This window comes from Sapajus apella, unplaced genomic scaffold (genome assembly GCF_009761245.1).
Source record: "Sapajus apella isolate SASKATOON/1434 unplaced genomic scaffold, GSC_monkey_1.0 scaffold105, whole genome shotgun sequence".
NCBI lineage: Eukaryota > Metazoa > Chordata > Mammalia > Primates > Cebidae > Sapajus > Sapajus apella.
This window is the reverse complement of record NW_022437045.1, coordinates 5,313,671-5,331,926: the sequence shown is the minus strand read 5'-3', so window position 1 is coordinate 5,331,926 and position 18,256 is coordinate 5,313,671. Positions and strand designations below refer to the sequence as shown.

Genomic DNA, 18,256 nt, shown 5'->3' with positions numbered 1-18,256 from the left:
CCTCCTCCCCCCTCCCCCTCCCCCTCCCCCTCCTCCTCCTCCTCCTTCTTCTTCTTTCTTCTTCTTCCTGTTCTTCTTATTCTTATTCTTCTTCCTCCTCTTCTTCATCTTCTTCCTCCTCCTCTTCCTCTTCCCCATCCTTTTCCCCTTCTCCTGCCCTTTCCCCTTCTCCTTCCCCTTCCCCTTCTCCTTCTCCTTTTTTAAAGACAATGTCTCACTCTGTCCCCCAGGCTGAAGTTCAGCAGCACAATCACAGCTTAGGATAGCATCAACCTCCTAGGCTCGAGTGATCCTCCCATCTCAGTCTCCTGAGTAGCTAGGATGACAGGCACACACTACTACACCTGGGTAATTTAAAACATTTAATAGAGCTAGGTTCTTGCTATGTTGCCCAGGCTGATCTCAAACTCCTGGGCTAAAGTGATCCCCTTACCTCAGCCTCCCAGAGTGCTGGGATTACAGGCCTCTGCACCCAGCCTTCATTTTTCTTTTTTCATTGTACTTTAGGTTCTGGGGTACATATGCAGATCATGCAGGATTGTTGCATAGGTATACACATGGCAATGTGGTTTGCTGCCTCCATCCCCCCATCACCTACATCTGGCATTTCTCCCCATGTTATCCCTCCCTGACCTCCCCAACCCCCCGCTGTCCCTCCGTTTCCCACCAACAGAACCTAAAAATTATAGTAAACCATACAATTCATCCATGTAACCCAAAACCACTTATACCTCAAAAACAATTGAAATTAAAAATATATATATATATTAAAAATAAAAATAAAAATAATGACAAGATATACATAATATGAAATTTACTACTTTAATCATTTTGAAGCATACAGTTCAGTGGCATTAAGTACATTCATATTTTTGTACAACCAGAACGTTTCTTCCTCCCAAACTAAAGCTGTGTACATTTTTTTTTCTTGAGATGGAGTTTCACTCTTGTCACCCTGGCTGGAGTGCAGTGGCATGATCTCGGCTTGATGCAACCTCCGCCTCTGGGGTTCAAGCAATTCTCCTGCCTCAGCCTCCCGAGTAGCTGGCATTACAGGCACCCGCCACTACGCCCAGCTAATTTTTTTGTATTTTTAGTAGAGATGGGGTTTTGCCAGGTTGGCCAGACTGGTCTCAAACTCCTGACCTCAGGTGATCTGCCTGCCTTGGCCTCCCAAAGTGCTGGGATTAAGGGAGTGAGCCACCACATCTGGTCAGCTCTGTACTTATTAAACAATGACTTTCAGTCCCCCTTCTCTACATCTCCTGGTAACCCCATTCTACTTGCTGTCTCTGTGAATTTGACTATTCTAGGTACTTCATATAAGTACACCTTTGTAATATTTGTCCTTTTGTGTCTGGCTTTTTTCATTTAGCATAATGTCTTTATGATTCATTCATGTTGTAGCATGTATCTGAGTTTCCTTTCCTTTTTAAGGATGAATAATACTTTACTGTACGGATAGACCACACTTTGTTTATCCATTTGTCTGTTGATGGACATTTGGACAATTTCCATCTTTTGGCTATACTGAGTAATGTTGCTATAAACATGGGTGTAAAAATAACTATTTGAGTTTCTGCTTTCAATTATTTTGGGTCTATACTCCGCAGTGGAATTATTGGAAGTGAAATTGCTTCCACTTGTTGGAAATGGAATATGGTGTCCCACTTCATTTTGACATACCTCCCAAGCTTCAGAACTGTATTTACAACAGCTTGCTGGGTGACCACTTGTGAGTTTATGTCTGAAATCTCATATCAACAGGTTTTAAATTGTTCCATGTATCATCCTGCTACCCCTGTCCCAAATCAGATCTTCTTTTTGATTAATGGTAAGAGCAATTTTCAAAGCATCCTGGCACAAACTATCAGAATATTTGACTTTCTCCTCCTCCTCCCTTTAGCCCTAACTATTTGGCAAAGCTGTTGAAAACATCTTCACATCTTCTCTTTGCCTCATCTACTTTACTACTCAAAGATGATTAGTAGGTGTTTTGGTGTGATTATTTTTCCTTGGCATAAGTGTGAATACTTTTAATCCTTCATGTTTTATGACAATCATACATTCCCACTTTCATGTAAAAACATTTTGAATTCTTCTTTTTATAACAAATTTCTTGCCGGTCTCCCTTTCCTTTTTGCTAGTGAGTTCCAGTGATCTCACTGTTGGAACCTGTTTTCCAGTTCTATGCTGTGATTCCCACAACCCCTCTTTGCTTTGGTTATAGTAAATAATGTGGGTGGTACTACCAAGACAAAACATCACTCAGGAGTCAAGGGTTGGGGTAGATGCAGGTACTAGGTACTACAGGATGAATATCTTTCTCAGAGTGTAAGGCAGGACAAGACTTCTGTTCCTCTGTACTGTGGTGGCCAGGGAGTTGGACTGTGCATTTCATCCCTGTCATAGAAGTCAAAGTGTATTGCTCAAATAATTTAATATTGTTGTGGTTTTAGTAAGTTTTTGTCTTGTAGATATGTTAAAAAGAAGACAGTAACACTAGGTTGGCTAATTTCTTACTTTTTCTTTCCTATACTTGCGCTTCCTAGGAAGCAGAACACTTGGTGGTCAGACAGTTGCAGAGAATCCTTACGTTATTGCAATCTGGAAAGTAAATACCATTCTTGAGTGAAGAGTTTGACCTTTGGAGAATCTGGGCTTTCCATGTATGAAGGTTGTTAGAATGCATGAGAGTTCAGCTTCTGGAATGAAGGAGACCTTGGTTCAAAACCCATCTGCCACTTGCTTGCTGTGTGGCTTAGATCAGGCTTTTAAACTTCTATTATAATTTTGCATCTGTATAATAGGATTAATATAATTCCTTCCTCATAAAGTTGCTAGGGGGTTAAATGAAGCAATCAATGTATAACACAATTCCTGGCATGTGATGTTTAGTACCTAGAAAGTTCAGTTTCCTTGGTAGAGAGAATATTTGGCCAGATAAGCTTATGGAATTGCCCCCAGATAGGAAGTGAACACAAATGTGAAATGAACAAGCCAGAGCAGGGAGGGCCCTTGGAGGCACTTACTCAGGTCTGGATAGTTGCTGGTTTATATAACAGTGCTTTGAAAATTCACGTGCAGTTTATTTTTCTTTTTTTTTTTGGGGGGGTGGGCGGAGATTCTTATTCTTTTCCCAAATGTTACAGCTCAAAACTATGTTTTCTGTACCTTAACACCTAAAGGATAATATGGTCTTTCACTGATAAAACTAAAATGTCATAGGTTTCCCTTTGGCCAAATACGTACAGAAACTTGTGATTTCACATCAGATTCAAAGCTGTATTTTACACTGTGTGAATATATGCGGATGCTTAGAAGTAGAAAGAAATTCAGATTTTGACATCTTATTTGTCAACATAAACTATGGTTCCTGGATGCTTCAAAATATAATAAACCATGGTTAATCTTATGCAAATATTCAATGAGTGCCTTTAATAAGGAGACTATAAAGGTAGCCAAGCTTTATATGTGTTAGCTAAATTTATGGGTAAATCGGGTATAAAAAATAGGACTTTGAAAATAAAATACTATTTTGTTGGACTCCTCTAATGAGGCTTTTTGACAGGATTAGCTAAAATTGGCTCTTATTTGATGTGTGAGTACTTAAACATTGGAAAGTTCATTTTTCTTTTAGAATTCATTTCTGAGCCTTAAAATATGAACAATTAGCTAAATGCTCATATATGTTAAGAAATGTAAAATATTTATTTCTTAAGGGGACAACACTTTTTCCCAGTTTATATAACTCCGCTTTTATAGCCTAGTCTAAAAGCGTCTCCTTGACTTTCATTTTTTCTCAGAGTGCTGTGTATCTCTTCAGGGAGTGTATTTATTAAAAAAATTATAAAGCCAGAATAGATGTGATATATTTTGAAGTTTTCTAGTCACAAATTAAATCCCTAGATGTGTTGTAAGTTGTGGAACATTTTGAAATGTATCAATTTGAGATGGAAATACTGGGAAAGAACCATTCAAATATGACTTCTGACTCCGTAGTTAGGAAGTAATGAAAAAGGAAAAATAACTATACCACATACTTATGTTATAGACTTGCATTATTGGGACAAATTGATTTTCAAATTTGTAGGCTATGATGAAAGCAAATATTTTTAGTATCTTAATATTCAACATTTAAGCCAGGAGAAGAGTACTCTGAACTTTAGCTTCTCATAAAATGGGTCAGTTACAGGACAGTTTATGCAGTTTATATGTAAGAAACCCTTTGATCAAGATATGCCTTTTCTTCAGCCTTGTTAATAATTCATTTATAAGAACTTTTATTTCTAGGGAAATAATAGCGTTGATCCATTTTATTTAAAGCTAAAGTGTTTTCTGGTGATGGTGGTGAATAGGGAGATGAATCAAGGAAACTGCTAAATCTTGTAGAGTTTAGTAAAATCACAGAATAGAAATTTTAAAAAGTTAAAACATACTATGAAAACAAATCATTATTAGTAAAATGAACCATATTAAAATGTCTACATAACTAGCAGGCATGGGGGGAATAGCATTTTAACTCAGAAAAACATTTCTATAAAGAACAAGTTTTGGAATGATTAGAATATATTGACTTTTCTTTGAGGAAATCATGAAATACACTCATACTAGGAAAACAGCAAGGCCTCAAAATAGAAAGAGTAGTGAGGATAATTCATGGGTAATGCATGACTTCATGGATCCCTTCCAGGCCCTGTTCATCTATGACCATCTGCTTTAAGTTCATGTCTGGCCCCACCTAGTGCTAAAGAGCAGACTGCCTCTACTTAGAACCAAGCCTTGTTCTTGTGGATTTAAGTTTGGGGCCCTGAGGTATACCTCATCATATTGTTCAGGGTCCTCACCTTTCCACTCATTACTTCCTGTATAGAACCCCGATCATCCCCCTCAAGAGGCCTGTGCTCCACAGATGAAGTTGGGGGTGAAGGGAGCTTTAGCATCTCGGTTTATTCAGATATTAGACATTTGTTGAGCTCTGCTATGTGTGTGAGAATGTGCTGGGCTCAGAATCAACAGCGATAAATGAGACAGAAATGGTCCACCCCTTGCCAGGCCTAAGCCGATCTGGGTATTGAGACAAGCAGTTAAAGCCCAACATAGTAAGTGCTATGATAAGACACAAACTAAGCATGGCTGGAAGGGCAGCCAAGATGGTACAGAGGAATTGATGTCTTGACTGGCACACTTGAAAGATGAGTAGGAGTCAGTCGGACCAAGAGAAGGAAAAGTGTGTTTCCACCAGGAAGAAGAGTATGTGCAAAGTCCTGGGGGTGATAAGCATGGCGTGTGTCAACAGAAAGACATGGCTGGAACTTGGGTGTGAATTAGAGCGGGGAGGGAAGGCAAGGAAGAGTGTTAAGAGCTTTGCAAACTGTGCGAAGGCATTGCATTTAGATTTCACTTTTAGAGCTTGGAGGAGACTCAAGCTATTGAAGCAGGATATTGACATGATGGCATATGATTTTAGAAAAATTACTGTGATGACATGGTGGGGAATGATTGGTAGGGGAAGGCTGGAGGCAGAGGGTCATGTGGTGGGCTGTAATGATCTGGCTGTAATGATCTGGGCTAGAGAAGGTAGAGACTATGGTAGTGCTCAAGGCAGAAATGGTTTTGCTTTAAAAAATAATGAGAAAATATTTGTTTTGATCTGCGTGGCTGTGTCAGGGATGGGGAGGGAGGGTTGAATGAGGAAGAAGCTCAAATCCATGATCAAGCCCGTGTTTCAGGCTTCAGGTGCAGACATTTCTTGGTTCAGCTGGTAAGTGAATAGGAACACACTGGTGAGGAAAGAAGATAGTCGTCAGAACTATCTGGGGCACATCCATCTTGACGAGTGTGAGAGAGTCAAGTCTTGATGGATGGGGGCAGGTGGACATACAGGTCAGAAGCTCAGGAAGATTTGGTCTGAGGTGACCGCGAGAAAATACTGAGGGAACAGAGGGACAAAAAGAGAGACCTGCAATATCATATTGGCTTTCTCTAAGGTGACTGCTTGGCTTGTCTTTATATTCCTTTTGAATCTCTGCATAGGTATGGGTATTTGTTTATTTATTTATTTATTTAGAGATGGAGTCTTGCTGTGTCACCCAGGCTGGAGTGCAATGGGGCAATCTTGGCTCACTACCACCTCTGCCTCTTGGGTTCAAGAGATTCTCCTGCCTCAGCTTCCTGAGTAGCTAGGATTACAGGAGCTTGCCACCACGCCCAGCTAATGTTTGTGTTTTTAGTAGAGACAGGGTTTCACCATGTTGGTCAGGTTGGTCTCGAACTCCTGACCTTGTGATTCACCTGTCTTGGCCTCCCAAAGTGCTGGGATTACAGGCATGAGCCACTGCGCCTGGCCCCGTCATTATTTATTTTCATAACTAACAAATGTAGACTTTCTGTGTAATGACAACAAAGCCAAACCAGCTTCTATCAATGGAGGGAAAATAAGAACAGAAGGAAAATGAAGAAAACGGAAGCTTGGAGAAAAGCTGAAAGTAGGTCGTTCTGTTGCTGCAGGAGCTGGGGTGGGCCTGGCAATTCCTACTCACAGGCGTCTTCTCTCCCCACTTCCTTCTTTCTGGTTCCATCTCATTCACCTTCTGTCCCCTCCACTTCCTACCGGCCAAGCCCTAGATTCCTCCAGAGGCTTTTTATTTTTATTTTTTTGGCGGGCAAGAAAATAGTGCTGATTATTTTTCCGAACCTTCACCTGAATGTCACATTGTGGCTTTGGCCCTTTGGGCTGGGTTCATCCCAGCCTGCACAGAAGGACTTTTGGGGCCAATCTGATCACATACATACAGTACTGTCTCTTCAGTTAAAAAACCCACACTGCTATGTTTCACTAAGACAACTGCTGTGAGTTGTTTTTTTAGAAAATCGACTCTACTTCAATAAGATTTTCTCATGCGTTATTTTGATAAGACCAAATAATAAAATTTAAAAAGAACTTCTTCTTAATGCAACTTAAATCAATTGCTTTAATAACACATATTGACCAAGTTATACTTGTTAAGGAAAAAAAACCCTACTTTGCTGTTTTTCTTCTTCTGATGTGAGCTGAAGACTTACAAATAGTTGTTAATGGTGCTTGGTTAAGAATAATTTGTTTTCATTGCATATATCAAATATGTATTTATTAAATTTTTCTTTTTGCCAGTTTATCAATTCTAGCTTTGTCACAAAAGGTTTGCAGTATGTACATGATTCTGTTGTATGTTAATTTCCATTTTTGTTGAGATGAATTCCCTTGTGAATTCCATTCTGATACACATCTACAGTGGATGGCCAATCCAAACATGAGTCTCAGCCAACTGGCCTCTGACCCAATTCAGTTCTCCCATCTTCTTCTGGCTTACAAAGTAACTGGCTCTGGAGAGAAAGTGAGGCAAAGTAATATTTGGTTTGAATGGTTATTGACTATTTTCTTCCGAAACTTAATGTATACTAATTTATTTATTTATTTTTTATTTATTTATTTTTTTAGAGATAGAGTCTTGTTCTGTTGTCCAGGTTGGAGTGCAGTGGTGTGATCATAGCTCACTGCAGCCTTGACCTCCTGGGCTCATAGCGATTCTTCTGTCTCCTGAGTAGCTAGGACTACAGGCATGTGCCATCATGCCAGGCTAATATATATATATATATATATATTTTTTTTTTTTTTTGTAGAAACAAGATATTGTTATGTTGCCCCAGCTTGTCTCAAACTCCTGATCTCAAGCTATCCTCCTACCTTACTTAGCTTCCCAAAGTGCTGGGTTTATAGGCGTAAGCTGCCACACCTGGCCATATAATCATTTTTTTTTAAGCTAAAACATATCAGCATATACTACATAAATATCACAGGAGACTAAACACTGAAAGTTTCTTTAAGGTATCAGAAGAATATACTTTTTGCTTGCACTTAGCATCTGCACAGATAAGTTTTGTTTCTGGTTCTATTACTTCCTCAGTTTGACCCTATTAATAAGGACAATTATAAAAATAATAACTATGTCTGGATATCTGAGTCAGTGTGTGGTCTTTTACTGAAGTTACAGGTTCATAACTCTGCTGACTAGTTTTCTGGTTTCTGTTATGCAATAGAAGAGTGCAAACGTTAATTTGATCTGAAGCCCATTTGTACAGTGACTTTTATAATGTATATTTAAAGATGGAAAACCAAGTTTTATGAGACTAGCCTTTCTTGTCAAGTCCTCACTCCACCCTCTTCTAATTGGGCCTGACCCTTCAGTTGAATAAACAACAAAGAGTTCTGTAGTTAAAACATTTCACTACATGTTGCATCTTGCCCTTAGTAAACGAAAAAAATAGAGACTTAAGCAGAGAATCTGAATTAAAGTGTGGAATATATATTCAATTTTGGAGTGGGAGAATGAGAAACATGTTTTACAATAATATATATAATTTCCTTAGTCTAAATTCAGGACATTTCTCCAAGACATGTAAGAATTTAGATTTATGCAAACAGACTTTATAAAAACATGCCAATATGTATTAATTTGTGAATTTTAATATTCTGCTTCCTATAAACCAGATTCCTTTTGAGGGATAAAGGGATGGAGGTGACTTCTAAATCTTAGAGCAGAAGCTTCCTGTGGGCAGCTGGACATATGTACCAGGAGCTCTGAGGAGACAGTTGGATTGGGAGCATACATTCTGAGTGATCTGCATTTGGTGAAGATGGAAGCCATGGGCGTCCATTAGGTTCTCTTGTGGGAGAATGTGGAGTAGTAAGAGAAGTTGAAGACCTAAGATTGAGCCCTGAGCGGCTCTGGCTTAATGGTGGATGGAAGAAATTGAATCTGCAAACAATACTGGCAGGCTACAGCCTGAGAGGCAGAAGGGACTGGGGTGTTTGGGATTATGGACGCCAAGGGAAAAGCCTATTTCAAGGGGGAAGGGAAGAATCAACATCGTAGGCTGCTTCAGATAGGTTATGTAGGATGTGGACAAAAAATATCTAAAATTTGGCAACAGTAGTCATTGGTGATCCTAGGAAGCTGCTTTTTTTGGGGCAACTAAGGTGGAAAACATTGGTGTGGGCTGAGCCATGCAGGAGAGGTAAAGAAAAGGAGACTTCATGTGCAAACATTTCTGAGTTCAGCTGGGAAGGAGGGATAAGATAGAAGATCGAAGTTAGAGAGTGTGGGGGGTAAGGGAGACTATTTTATGGGACAGTGTTGATTGTGATCAAAGCCAATGAGTAAGGAGCATTTGAGGGAGAGAGAATCAACAAGAGAAAAAAGAAAGAGGGTTATTCATAAAATAAGAGTAACAACAACTAACATCTTTTGAGTGTTTTCCGTACTCAGGGAACTATGGTATAAACTCTTGACCTATGTTCTCACCTTTAATTCTTAGAATAACTGTATGTGATGGGTTCCATTATTTTCTAGGTTAGAGAGGAGGAAAGTGAGACCTAGAAATGTTAGGTAGCTTGCTCAGAGTGCTCCAGCCAGTCAGTGAGGGATGAACTTACGACCTAAAGGACTGAACTTTGTCACCACCCAGCCCACCAAGCTGGCTTGAATTTAGATATCCTGTGATGCATTTGAGTACCTACTTAGTTAAATTATATTTTAAGAAGGGCTACTTTGAAACTCTCTCTCTGAAAACTCTATTTTTAACAGGTCTACCCTGACAACGATTTTGGCAAGCAGCCTTGGTAAAACAAAACAAATCAAAAAGCAAAAAGCCTTATCTGCTGAGAAAACATAACCATATAAAATATCATGCTACAAAATACAGGCTGGATGAACTGAAGGCAACTTGCCCAGTGGACTCCTGATGCAATTGTCTGCTATAGAAGTTGAGTCCATGAGAGGTTTTGTTTGCACTTCAAGGAGGACAGAAAAAGGCAGGCAGGCTGAGTGGCAACATAGTAAAGCTGAGGAAGTGATAGGAAAATATCCCGTAAAAGATTTCACTGTAGATTCTGATTGGCTGTTTCCTGAAATAATATTAATTCTGTCCTCTTGCTTTTAATAGGACATAACGACTACATGTGTCCAGCTACCAACCAGTGCACCATTGATAAAAACCGGAGGAAGAGCTGCCAGGCCTGCCGGCTCCGAAAATGCTACGAAGTGGGAATGATGAAAGGTGGTAGGTACATCTCTCCCAGGGGCCCTTGGGGACTGCCCTGGCCACCACCAGGTGCTGGCTCTTCCCATCCGAATAACACCATAGGAATTTTGCATTTTTTCTTTTAATTGATTTTTTTCTATTCTTATTTTTCTTTGCAACAAAAGTATTTTCATACTCCACTTTATTTCAATATGGTGAAAGTATCTGGCACTGGAAATTCTAACATGCCATTTTGTGTTTTAGATTTTCAATGTAAATAATTATATTTTAAATCAAGATGTGTGGGAGGCAGTGTTGGAAGAAAAGGAAGAGTGCTTAGTGAATTATTCTAGAAAAATTTTTCAGTTACTGTTTATATTGCAAGTGCTAGAAAATGATATCTGAGGATAAACTTTCCCTAAATTGAGACTTGTACATGTGAAAGCTAAGTAGCTAATTTATAGCCTTTCAATCTCTTATCATTCCTTAAGGAATGTGAATTTCAATCAAAAGACACCTTTCTCTTTAGAACTTGAGTCAACCAGCCACTTTCTTAACCTCAGTGTCTAGCATGGTGCTGGCATTGTTGACTACTGAGCACTACACTAATAAGTGCCAAATCACTCAGGATTTGGTCCTGTGGGCTTGTGTCTTTGTGGCCTTTGTGGCTGTGTGTGTGTGTGTGTGTGTGTGTGTGTGTGTGTGTGTGTGTGTGTGTTTCTGTCTTCTCATGTATCCCATCTTCCAGTTTTCTCATACAGGAATCTGGAAACTGACTCCCAGTTCTGGGAATATTAGGAGCCCCATCAGTGTGGTTGCCTAATTGAGCTCGTTGTATTCTTGGGAGTCTCATCTTGAGGAACATTGCTTCTAGTCTTGGATAGCCTTCAGTGTAGTGGAAGAGAACAAGTAGAAAATGTGTAATTAAAGTCATGAGGCCAAAACGAGCAGATCACCTGAGGTTAGGAGTTCGAGACCAGACTGGCCAACATGGTGAAACTCTGTCTATACTAAAAATACAAAAATTAGCTGGGTGTGGTGGCAAGTGCCAGTAGGACCAGCTACTTGGGATGCAAAGGCAGGAGAATCATTTGAACCCGGGAGGCGGAAGTTGCAGTGAACCAAGATTGTACCACTGCACTCCAGCCTGGGTGATAGAGCGAGACTCTGTCTCTAAATAAATAAATAAATAAAGTCATGGATTCATGTAGTGTTTCAGAAAAATACGAGCAGAGGGAAGGGCTGATGACAGTGCTACCTGCTGATTGTAATAGAGAAAAGCCCATTTCTTTTCTAAAGGAGGTGAATCTTGGGGTGATTCAAGGAAAACAAAATTTCAGTGAAAAGGAATAGTGATTTTGCAGATAGAGGGCAGCTAACCTTTAACTCATTCTTACATGGGTGCAGGAGGAAGGAGAGGAAAGACCAAGAATGGAAATTATGATAAAGACAGGCTTGATTGTTAACAAGTTTAGAGTGAAAGATTTCTTAGTCCCGGGGTCATAAATAAGCCGGACAGGTTGAGGTTTGGAATGCAGCCTTTGGAATAAATTCTCCTGGTGAAGAGATGCAATGTTGAATTTACACATTGTGTGAGCTGTGACTATGACTATACATCTTGAACATCTGAAAAAGCAGCTTTAATTCAAAGGGTAATTAATTCCAAGAATTTAGCAGCTACATTCAGAAAATGACACTTGAGTCGTAGATGGATTAAATATTTAAGGAATTCATCTTTCTTTGTACTGTTGGAGAATTAGTCAGGCTTAATTAAACTCACAAAATGCTTCTTAAGGTAACTTGATAAGTGACAGGAATATAACAGCTGCATGAGAAAAGCTTAATTTGAAACAGTGGAGTCAGGGTTTAATATTCTTCTTTGGTGATTATAGGTAGGCTAAGTGCAGGCTCTTACATACATTCCCCTTGAAAGCTGAAATAATCAAGTTGTGAACATGTTCAAAACATTTTTTAAAATGTGAGGGTACCCATGCATTGACCCCACTTCATAAAAACAATTCTGTTTTTATTGTAATTAATATCCAGATACAGTCTGGCTGCATGAATATAAATTATGCATTCTCATTTTTAATCTAACAAAAATTCTAATATGCAAAGACATAATAAAAGTCTCTCCACTGTTCTCACCTAGGAATCTAGATAATTCGACTGCACATAGCAGACCATGTATGCCTGCATACAGTTGGTTGTATCCCGATGACTGTAAAATATATATCTGTGTTAGTTTTCTAGGGCTGCCATAATGAAATACCACAGGCTAGGTGCCTTAAACAACATAAATTAATTTTCTCCCATTTCTGGAAGCTGGACGTCCAAGATCAAAGTGCTGGAAAATTTGGTCTCTAGTGAGGCCTCTCTTCTTTTTTTTTTTGAGAGACAAAGTCTTGCTCTGTTGGCCAGGCTGGAGTGCAGTGGTGCAATCTCGGCTCACTGAAACCTCCGCCTCCCAGGTTCAAGCGATTCTCTTGCCTCAGCTTCCCAAGTAGCTGGGACTACAGGTACATGCCACCACACCCAGCTAATTTTTGTATTTTTCTGTAGAGTTTCACTATATGTTGGCCAGGCTGGCCCTGAACTCCTGACCCCAGGTGATTTGCTCACACTTGGCTTCCCAAAGTGTTGGGATTATAGGCATAAGCCCCACACCTGGCCTGTGAGGCCTCTCTTTTAAGCTTGTAGCCAGCCGTCTTCCCCCATGCCCTCACATGGCCTTTCCTCTGTGTCCAAGTACTCCTGGTGTCTCTTCCTCTTCTCATAAGCCCTGTTGGATTAGGGGTCCACCCTTATGACCTCATTTAACCTTAATTACCTCCAAAAAGGCCCTATTTCCAAATATAGTCATACTGGGGCTTAGGGCTTCAACATAAGAGTTTTGTGGGGACACAGTTTACAACAGGCTGCCCTCCCAAAATACCATAGACTGGGTGCCTTAAGTAACAGAGGTCAATTGCCTCACAATTCTGGAAGCTGAAGTCTGAGACCAAGGTGTTGACAGGTTTGATTTTTCCTGAGGACTCTCTCCTTGGCTGGTGGATAGCCGCCTTCTCACTGTGTCCCCACACGGCCTTTCCTCCATGCGTCTGCATCTTCTTCCTTTTTTATGAAGACACCAGTCATACCGGATTAGGGCCCCATACTTAGGACCTCATTAAATCTTAATTACCTCGCTTAAGGTCCAATTTTCAAATACAGTCACATTCTGAGGCCCAAGGGATAGGGTTTCAACATGAGTTTTAAGGGTGCACAATTCAGTATGTAGCAATATCCCATAGGGATTACTCAGCAATTGCTTAATATTTATCTATGTATAATGAAAACATGTATCTTTCTGGCAGTTTTTATATGTGCATAAGTTTTAAGTGAAACTTTAAATTCATAAAATTATAGCCCATGAGAATGTCTTATTTTAATGATATGTATAAAGTGCTTGCCATAAAGCAATATAATTTATTATATTTTCTACAACATGGGATACCACACATGGCCACAGGATACTTTCTATAACAACTCCTTGAAAAATCCCATTGAATAAAGACTTAATTTACAATTGGAAGTACAATGATAACTAACCATAAAATGCGCAGTCACATGGTAAAGACCAGCTGTGGCTGAATAAATCTTTACAACATGTTTTCAACCATTAGGGTTCACAACAATCCACTTTCTTAACCAAACTGGTTACCAATTAGGGTGTTGAAACTCTACCTATGAAATAAAAAGTTTAGTTTCAGTTAAAAGAGAACCACAGACCTACTCCCTACTTTTATAGCAAGGCTGAGAAAATTTACTGAAGATCTATTCCAAATACCCAAAAGAGTGCATGATTTATCTACATTAAGTAACAATTTTAATCTGTTGTAATACTGCCGCTGAAAATCCCAGCATCGTTACTGGATTTGGTTCTGAACCATGGTAGCTCAATAAGATACAGGATTTAAATTGTGCTTTTGGGAATATGCTTTTCTGTCCTAGTACATGTGCTGGTCTCTGAGTTGGTTTTTCCTCTTTATTTGCCTTCTTCCCCTTGAACTTTAGGTTGTAGATTACATGTCTCTTCTTCAGGAAGGCCTGAACTGTTCCCTGACAGTTCCTGAGGCTCGAAGTTCCAAATCAAAGTGCTGGAAAATTCATCTTCTAGCTTTCATAGCAAACAGCTCTTCTCTTAGCTCTCATCGCAATTATCAGTCACTCAATGTTTGTCGTTATATATGGTCCACAAGCTCCACGATGGCAGGGGGCCTCTGTGTCTCAGTTACTGATCTCGCATGAAACAAGTCACAAAGTAGGAGTTCCAGAAGTGTTTTTTTGCACTAATTAATGAATTGATTCAATTCATTTAAATGGTTATTTGCGTAGGGCTTCTTATATGCAAGCTGTTGGGGATAAAGCAAACATGAATAAGATTCTGGTTCCTTCCCTCAATCTCCTCACTGTATAAAGAGAGCATTTGTGTGGGAAGAGGCGAATAAAAATCCCGATGACAAGCGGAGACTAGGTTGCAAGATGGCTCAAGTACTGAAAGATCAGGATGGGAACCTAGAGCTTTATCCAACTGCTTCCAGGTCTAGTCAACTCAGAATGTTACTCAGACCCCCTGACTTCCAAGACATATTGTTGCTCAAGAATTTGGCCTTCTTGCTTAGTTTGGTAGAAAGAGGAACTCTTCCAAAGATAAATTTGTTCAAATGCTGGCTCCTCCTCAAACTTACTGAGCAACCTTGTTAAAGTCACTTTTATGAGCTTCACTGTTTTCAAATATGAAATGGAAATAAATAAATTTTACTGGCTGGCTTAGTGGCTCACGCCTGTAATCTCAGCACTTTGGGAAGCCGAGGTGGGTGGATCACTCCTGGATCAGGAGTTCGAGACCAGCCTGGCCAACACGGTGAAACTCCGTCTCTACCAGAAATACAAAAATTAGTTGGGTGTGGTGGCAGGTGCCTGTAATCCCAGCTACTCACGAGGATGAGGAAGGAGAATCACTTGAACCCAAGAGGCGGAGGTTGCAATGAGCAGAGATTGCACTACTGCACTCCAGCCTGGGCGACAGAGTGAGACTCTGTCTCAAAAATAAATAAATAAATAAATAATTCCACTTAACAAGCCTGTCGTGAAGATGACAAATCATAACAAGGGAAAATATAAATCTAAAGTGCCACACAAGTGTTATCTATTATATATCTTTTCTGTCTTAAAAATAATTCTAAAGAATTTCATCATATACAAGCACTGCTGTTTTTTTTTCAGTTGAAAGAAAGAGAATGGCAATTTTATCACTTTTATAAGGCATACATTTCGAATTTCTTTGTGAAGAATAAAAACTTGGCTTAAGCACCTAAGCTGTGCTTTTTCTTTGCTGATCTCATATGCTGAATATAGCCAAATGACAGGTGAGATGTGTTGTTTATCATTTTATGATGCCAGAGATTTGCACATATTTGTGAAAGGTATTTTCTCACCATAGACTAAGAGGTATGTTTGAGGCAAACTTTTCATATTGCTTGTGAGGAAATTGGCACATATAAATTAATTGATGTGCAGGATTCTTGCACTGACCATTCTGGGTATGTTTCCTTATAACACATTAAGAAGAAATTTGAGACAAAGTAGTAATTGTCAGCTAGTGTTTATTTATTTTAATAACAAATGTTGCCGTATAATTTTTAGAAATATTCCAAAATAACAAATAAATCTAAAAATTAGTGGGATAATTTTAAGGTGAGAAAATAACATACTACTAATATAGACAGGGAAATATACATGTGTCCAGAATGACTCAGAAGCCCAATGAAACATTGGAAAATAAAATATTTCCTTGTTGCTTGAGTTTAATAGTTATCACTATGAGTTATCGTAATTTGCTTTATTGATGGATGAACTCCCAACCTGGGGATGGGGGTTGGAATCCTCTTTAATCCTACATTCACTATCTTGTATCAAAAGTAAACAACTGGCTGGGCATGGTGGCTCATGCCTGTAATCCCAGCATTTTGTGAGGCCAAAGCGGGTGGATTACCTGAGGTCAGAAGTTTGAGACCATCCTGACCAACATGGCGAAATCCTGTCTTTACTAAAAATACACAAATTAGCTGGGCGTAGTGGAGCCCACCTGTAATCCCAGCTATTTGGGAGGCTGAGGCAGGAGAATCGGTTAAACCCAGGAGATGGAGGTTGTAGTAAGCTGAGATTATACCACTGCACTCCAGCCTGGGTGACAGAGTGAGACTCCATCTCAAAAAAAAAAAAAAAAAAAGAAAAAGAAAAGAAAAGTATGCAACCAATTATTAATGTTCAGGATGGTAGAATCAAATTAAAAAATTAAAAATGTAGATGTGAATCACTTTCTTTGAATTGCCCAATAATTGTGGAAGATTTGTAGCTGCATGTGAATCCAAGTTTTCTCAGAAGGTAGGTTGGGGTGCTCATATTTAGGATTGAATTTAAGAAAAATATTAAAGAAAAGCCAGCTGCTCTTTAACAAAGAGAGACTGGTTGTTTTAAGCAGCAGTCTACAGTATATATTTGTGATATTGAAAATATTATTTTATTAATTCATATCATAGATATTTATTAAAAACTCCCCAATCATAATTTTTTATTTGCAAAGAAATATACTGAATCAAGTAATGAATCAAATATGGAACTTAAAGACTAATGAATCCAATGTTTGGCAATATTTTAAAGCAATCAAGCTCTTGTTTCCATAAGCAGAGGCAGATATTCATCTATGAAACAGATAAAAGCTAATTTGGCATACCCTTCTCTTTATTCAATATGATGTTCATGAGAAACCTTCTTGGAACCCTAGGGCTCCACGAAACACAATTTGCAAGCCACTGATCTAATCTAACTCCTTCGTATTCTAGGTAAGAAACCCAAGGCCTGTCTGTTACCTATTAGGGATGAAGGCAGGTCAGCCTCTGTGACTGTCAGTTCAGTTGGAGGAAGCATGAGCGTAGGCAGCACAACGATCCCTGTAAGAACAGTGTTCTTCCTTTGTTGTTGTTGTTGTTGTTGTTGTTGTTTTTCCTAGTAGTTTTTATAGTTTCAGGTCTAACATTTAAGTCTTTAATCCAGATTGAGTTGATTTTTGTATATGGCATGAAGTAAGTGTCTAATTTCATTTTTTAGTGTGTAGATATCCAGTTTCTCCAGAAACATTTATTGAAGAAACTGTCCTTTAGCCTATTTTGTGCTTTTAGCAGCTTTGTCAAAAATTAATTGACTGTAAATGAATGGATTTATTTCTGGGTTCTCTATTCTGTTCAATTGGTCAATACATCTGTTTTTATGTCAGTACCATGCTGCTTTAATTACTATAACTTTGTAGTGTATTTTGAGTCAGGTAGTGTTATGCCTATAGCTTTGTTCATCTTGCTCCAGATTGCTTTGACTGTTCAGTATTTTTTGTAGTTCCAAACAAATTTTTGATTATTTTTCTACTTCTGTAAAAAATGTCATTGCAATTTTGATAGGGATTGCATTGAATCTGTAGATTAATTTGGGTCATATGGACATTTTTAACAATATTAATTCTTCCAATCTATGCACAACATGTCTTTCCATTTATTTGTGTCTTCTTCAGTTTCTTTTATTGATGTCTATAGTTTTCAGCATACAATTGTTTTACTTCCTTGGTTAAATTTCTTCCCAAATATTTTGTTTTATTCATAGCTGTTTCATAGCTATTATAAATGGGATTTTTCTGGATTTCTTTTTTTGGATAGTTTGCTGTTAGTGTATGGAAACACCACTGATTTCTGTGTGTTGCTTCTCTTCTGAAACTACTGAATTTGTTTATTAGTTCTAATAGTTTTTGTGTGTGAAGGCTTTGGGGTTTTCTATATGTAAGATCATGTAATCAGCAAACAGGAGGAATTTAACATCTTCTTTTCCAATTTGCATACCTTTATTTTTTCTCTTGCATAATTGCTCTGGCAGAACTGTCAGTACTATGCTGAATAGAAGGGCTGAGAGTGAGCATCCTTGTCTTGTTATTGATCTTAAGGGAGCACTTTTCAAATTTTCACCATTGAGTATGATGTTAGCTGTAGGCTTGTCATATATGGCCTTTATCTTGTTGAGGTACATTCCTTCTATATTTAATTTGTTGAGAGTTTTTTAATATGAAAGGATTTTGAATTTTGTCAAATGCATTCTTTTGCAACTATTG

At 38.8% G+C, this 18,256-nt stretch overlaps 1 protein-coding gene across 7 annotated transcripts in view; it reads left to right on the top strand.

The window, feature by feature from the left end:
• ESR1 (estrogen receptor 1) overlaps positions 1-18,256 on the top strand; it is a 399,499-nt gene that overhangs the window by 178,077 nt on the left and 203,166 nt on the right. For all 7 annotated transcript variants that reach the window (XM_032258797.1, XM_032258792.1, XM_032258794.1 and 4 more), the window contains one exon: positions 9,985-10,101. In XM_032258797.1, coding sequence (XP_032114688.1) covers positions 9,985-10,101 — 117 coding nt within the window. The remainder of the gene's footprint in view (positions 1-9,984; positions 10,102-18,256) is intronic.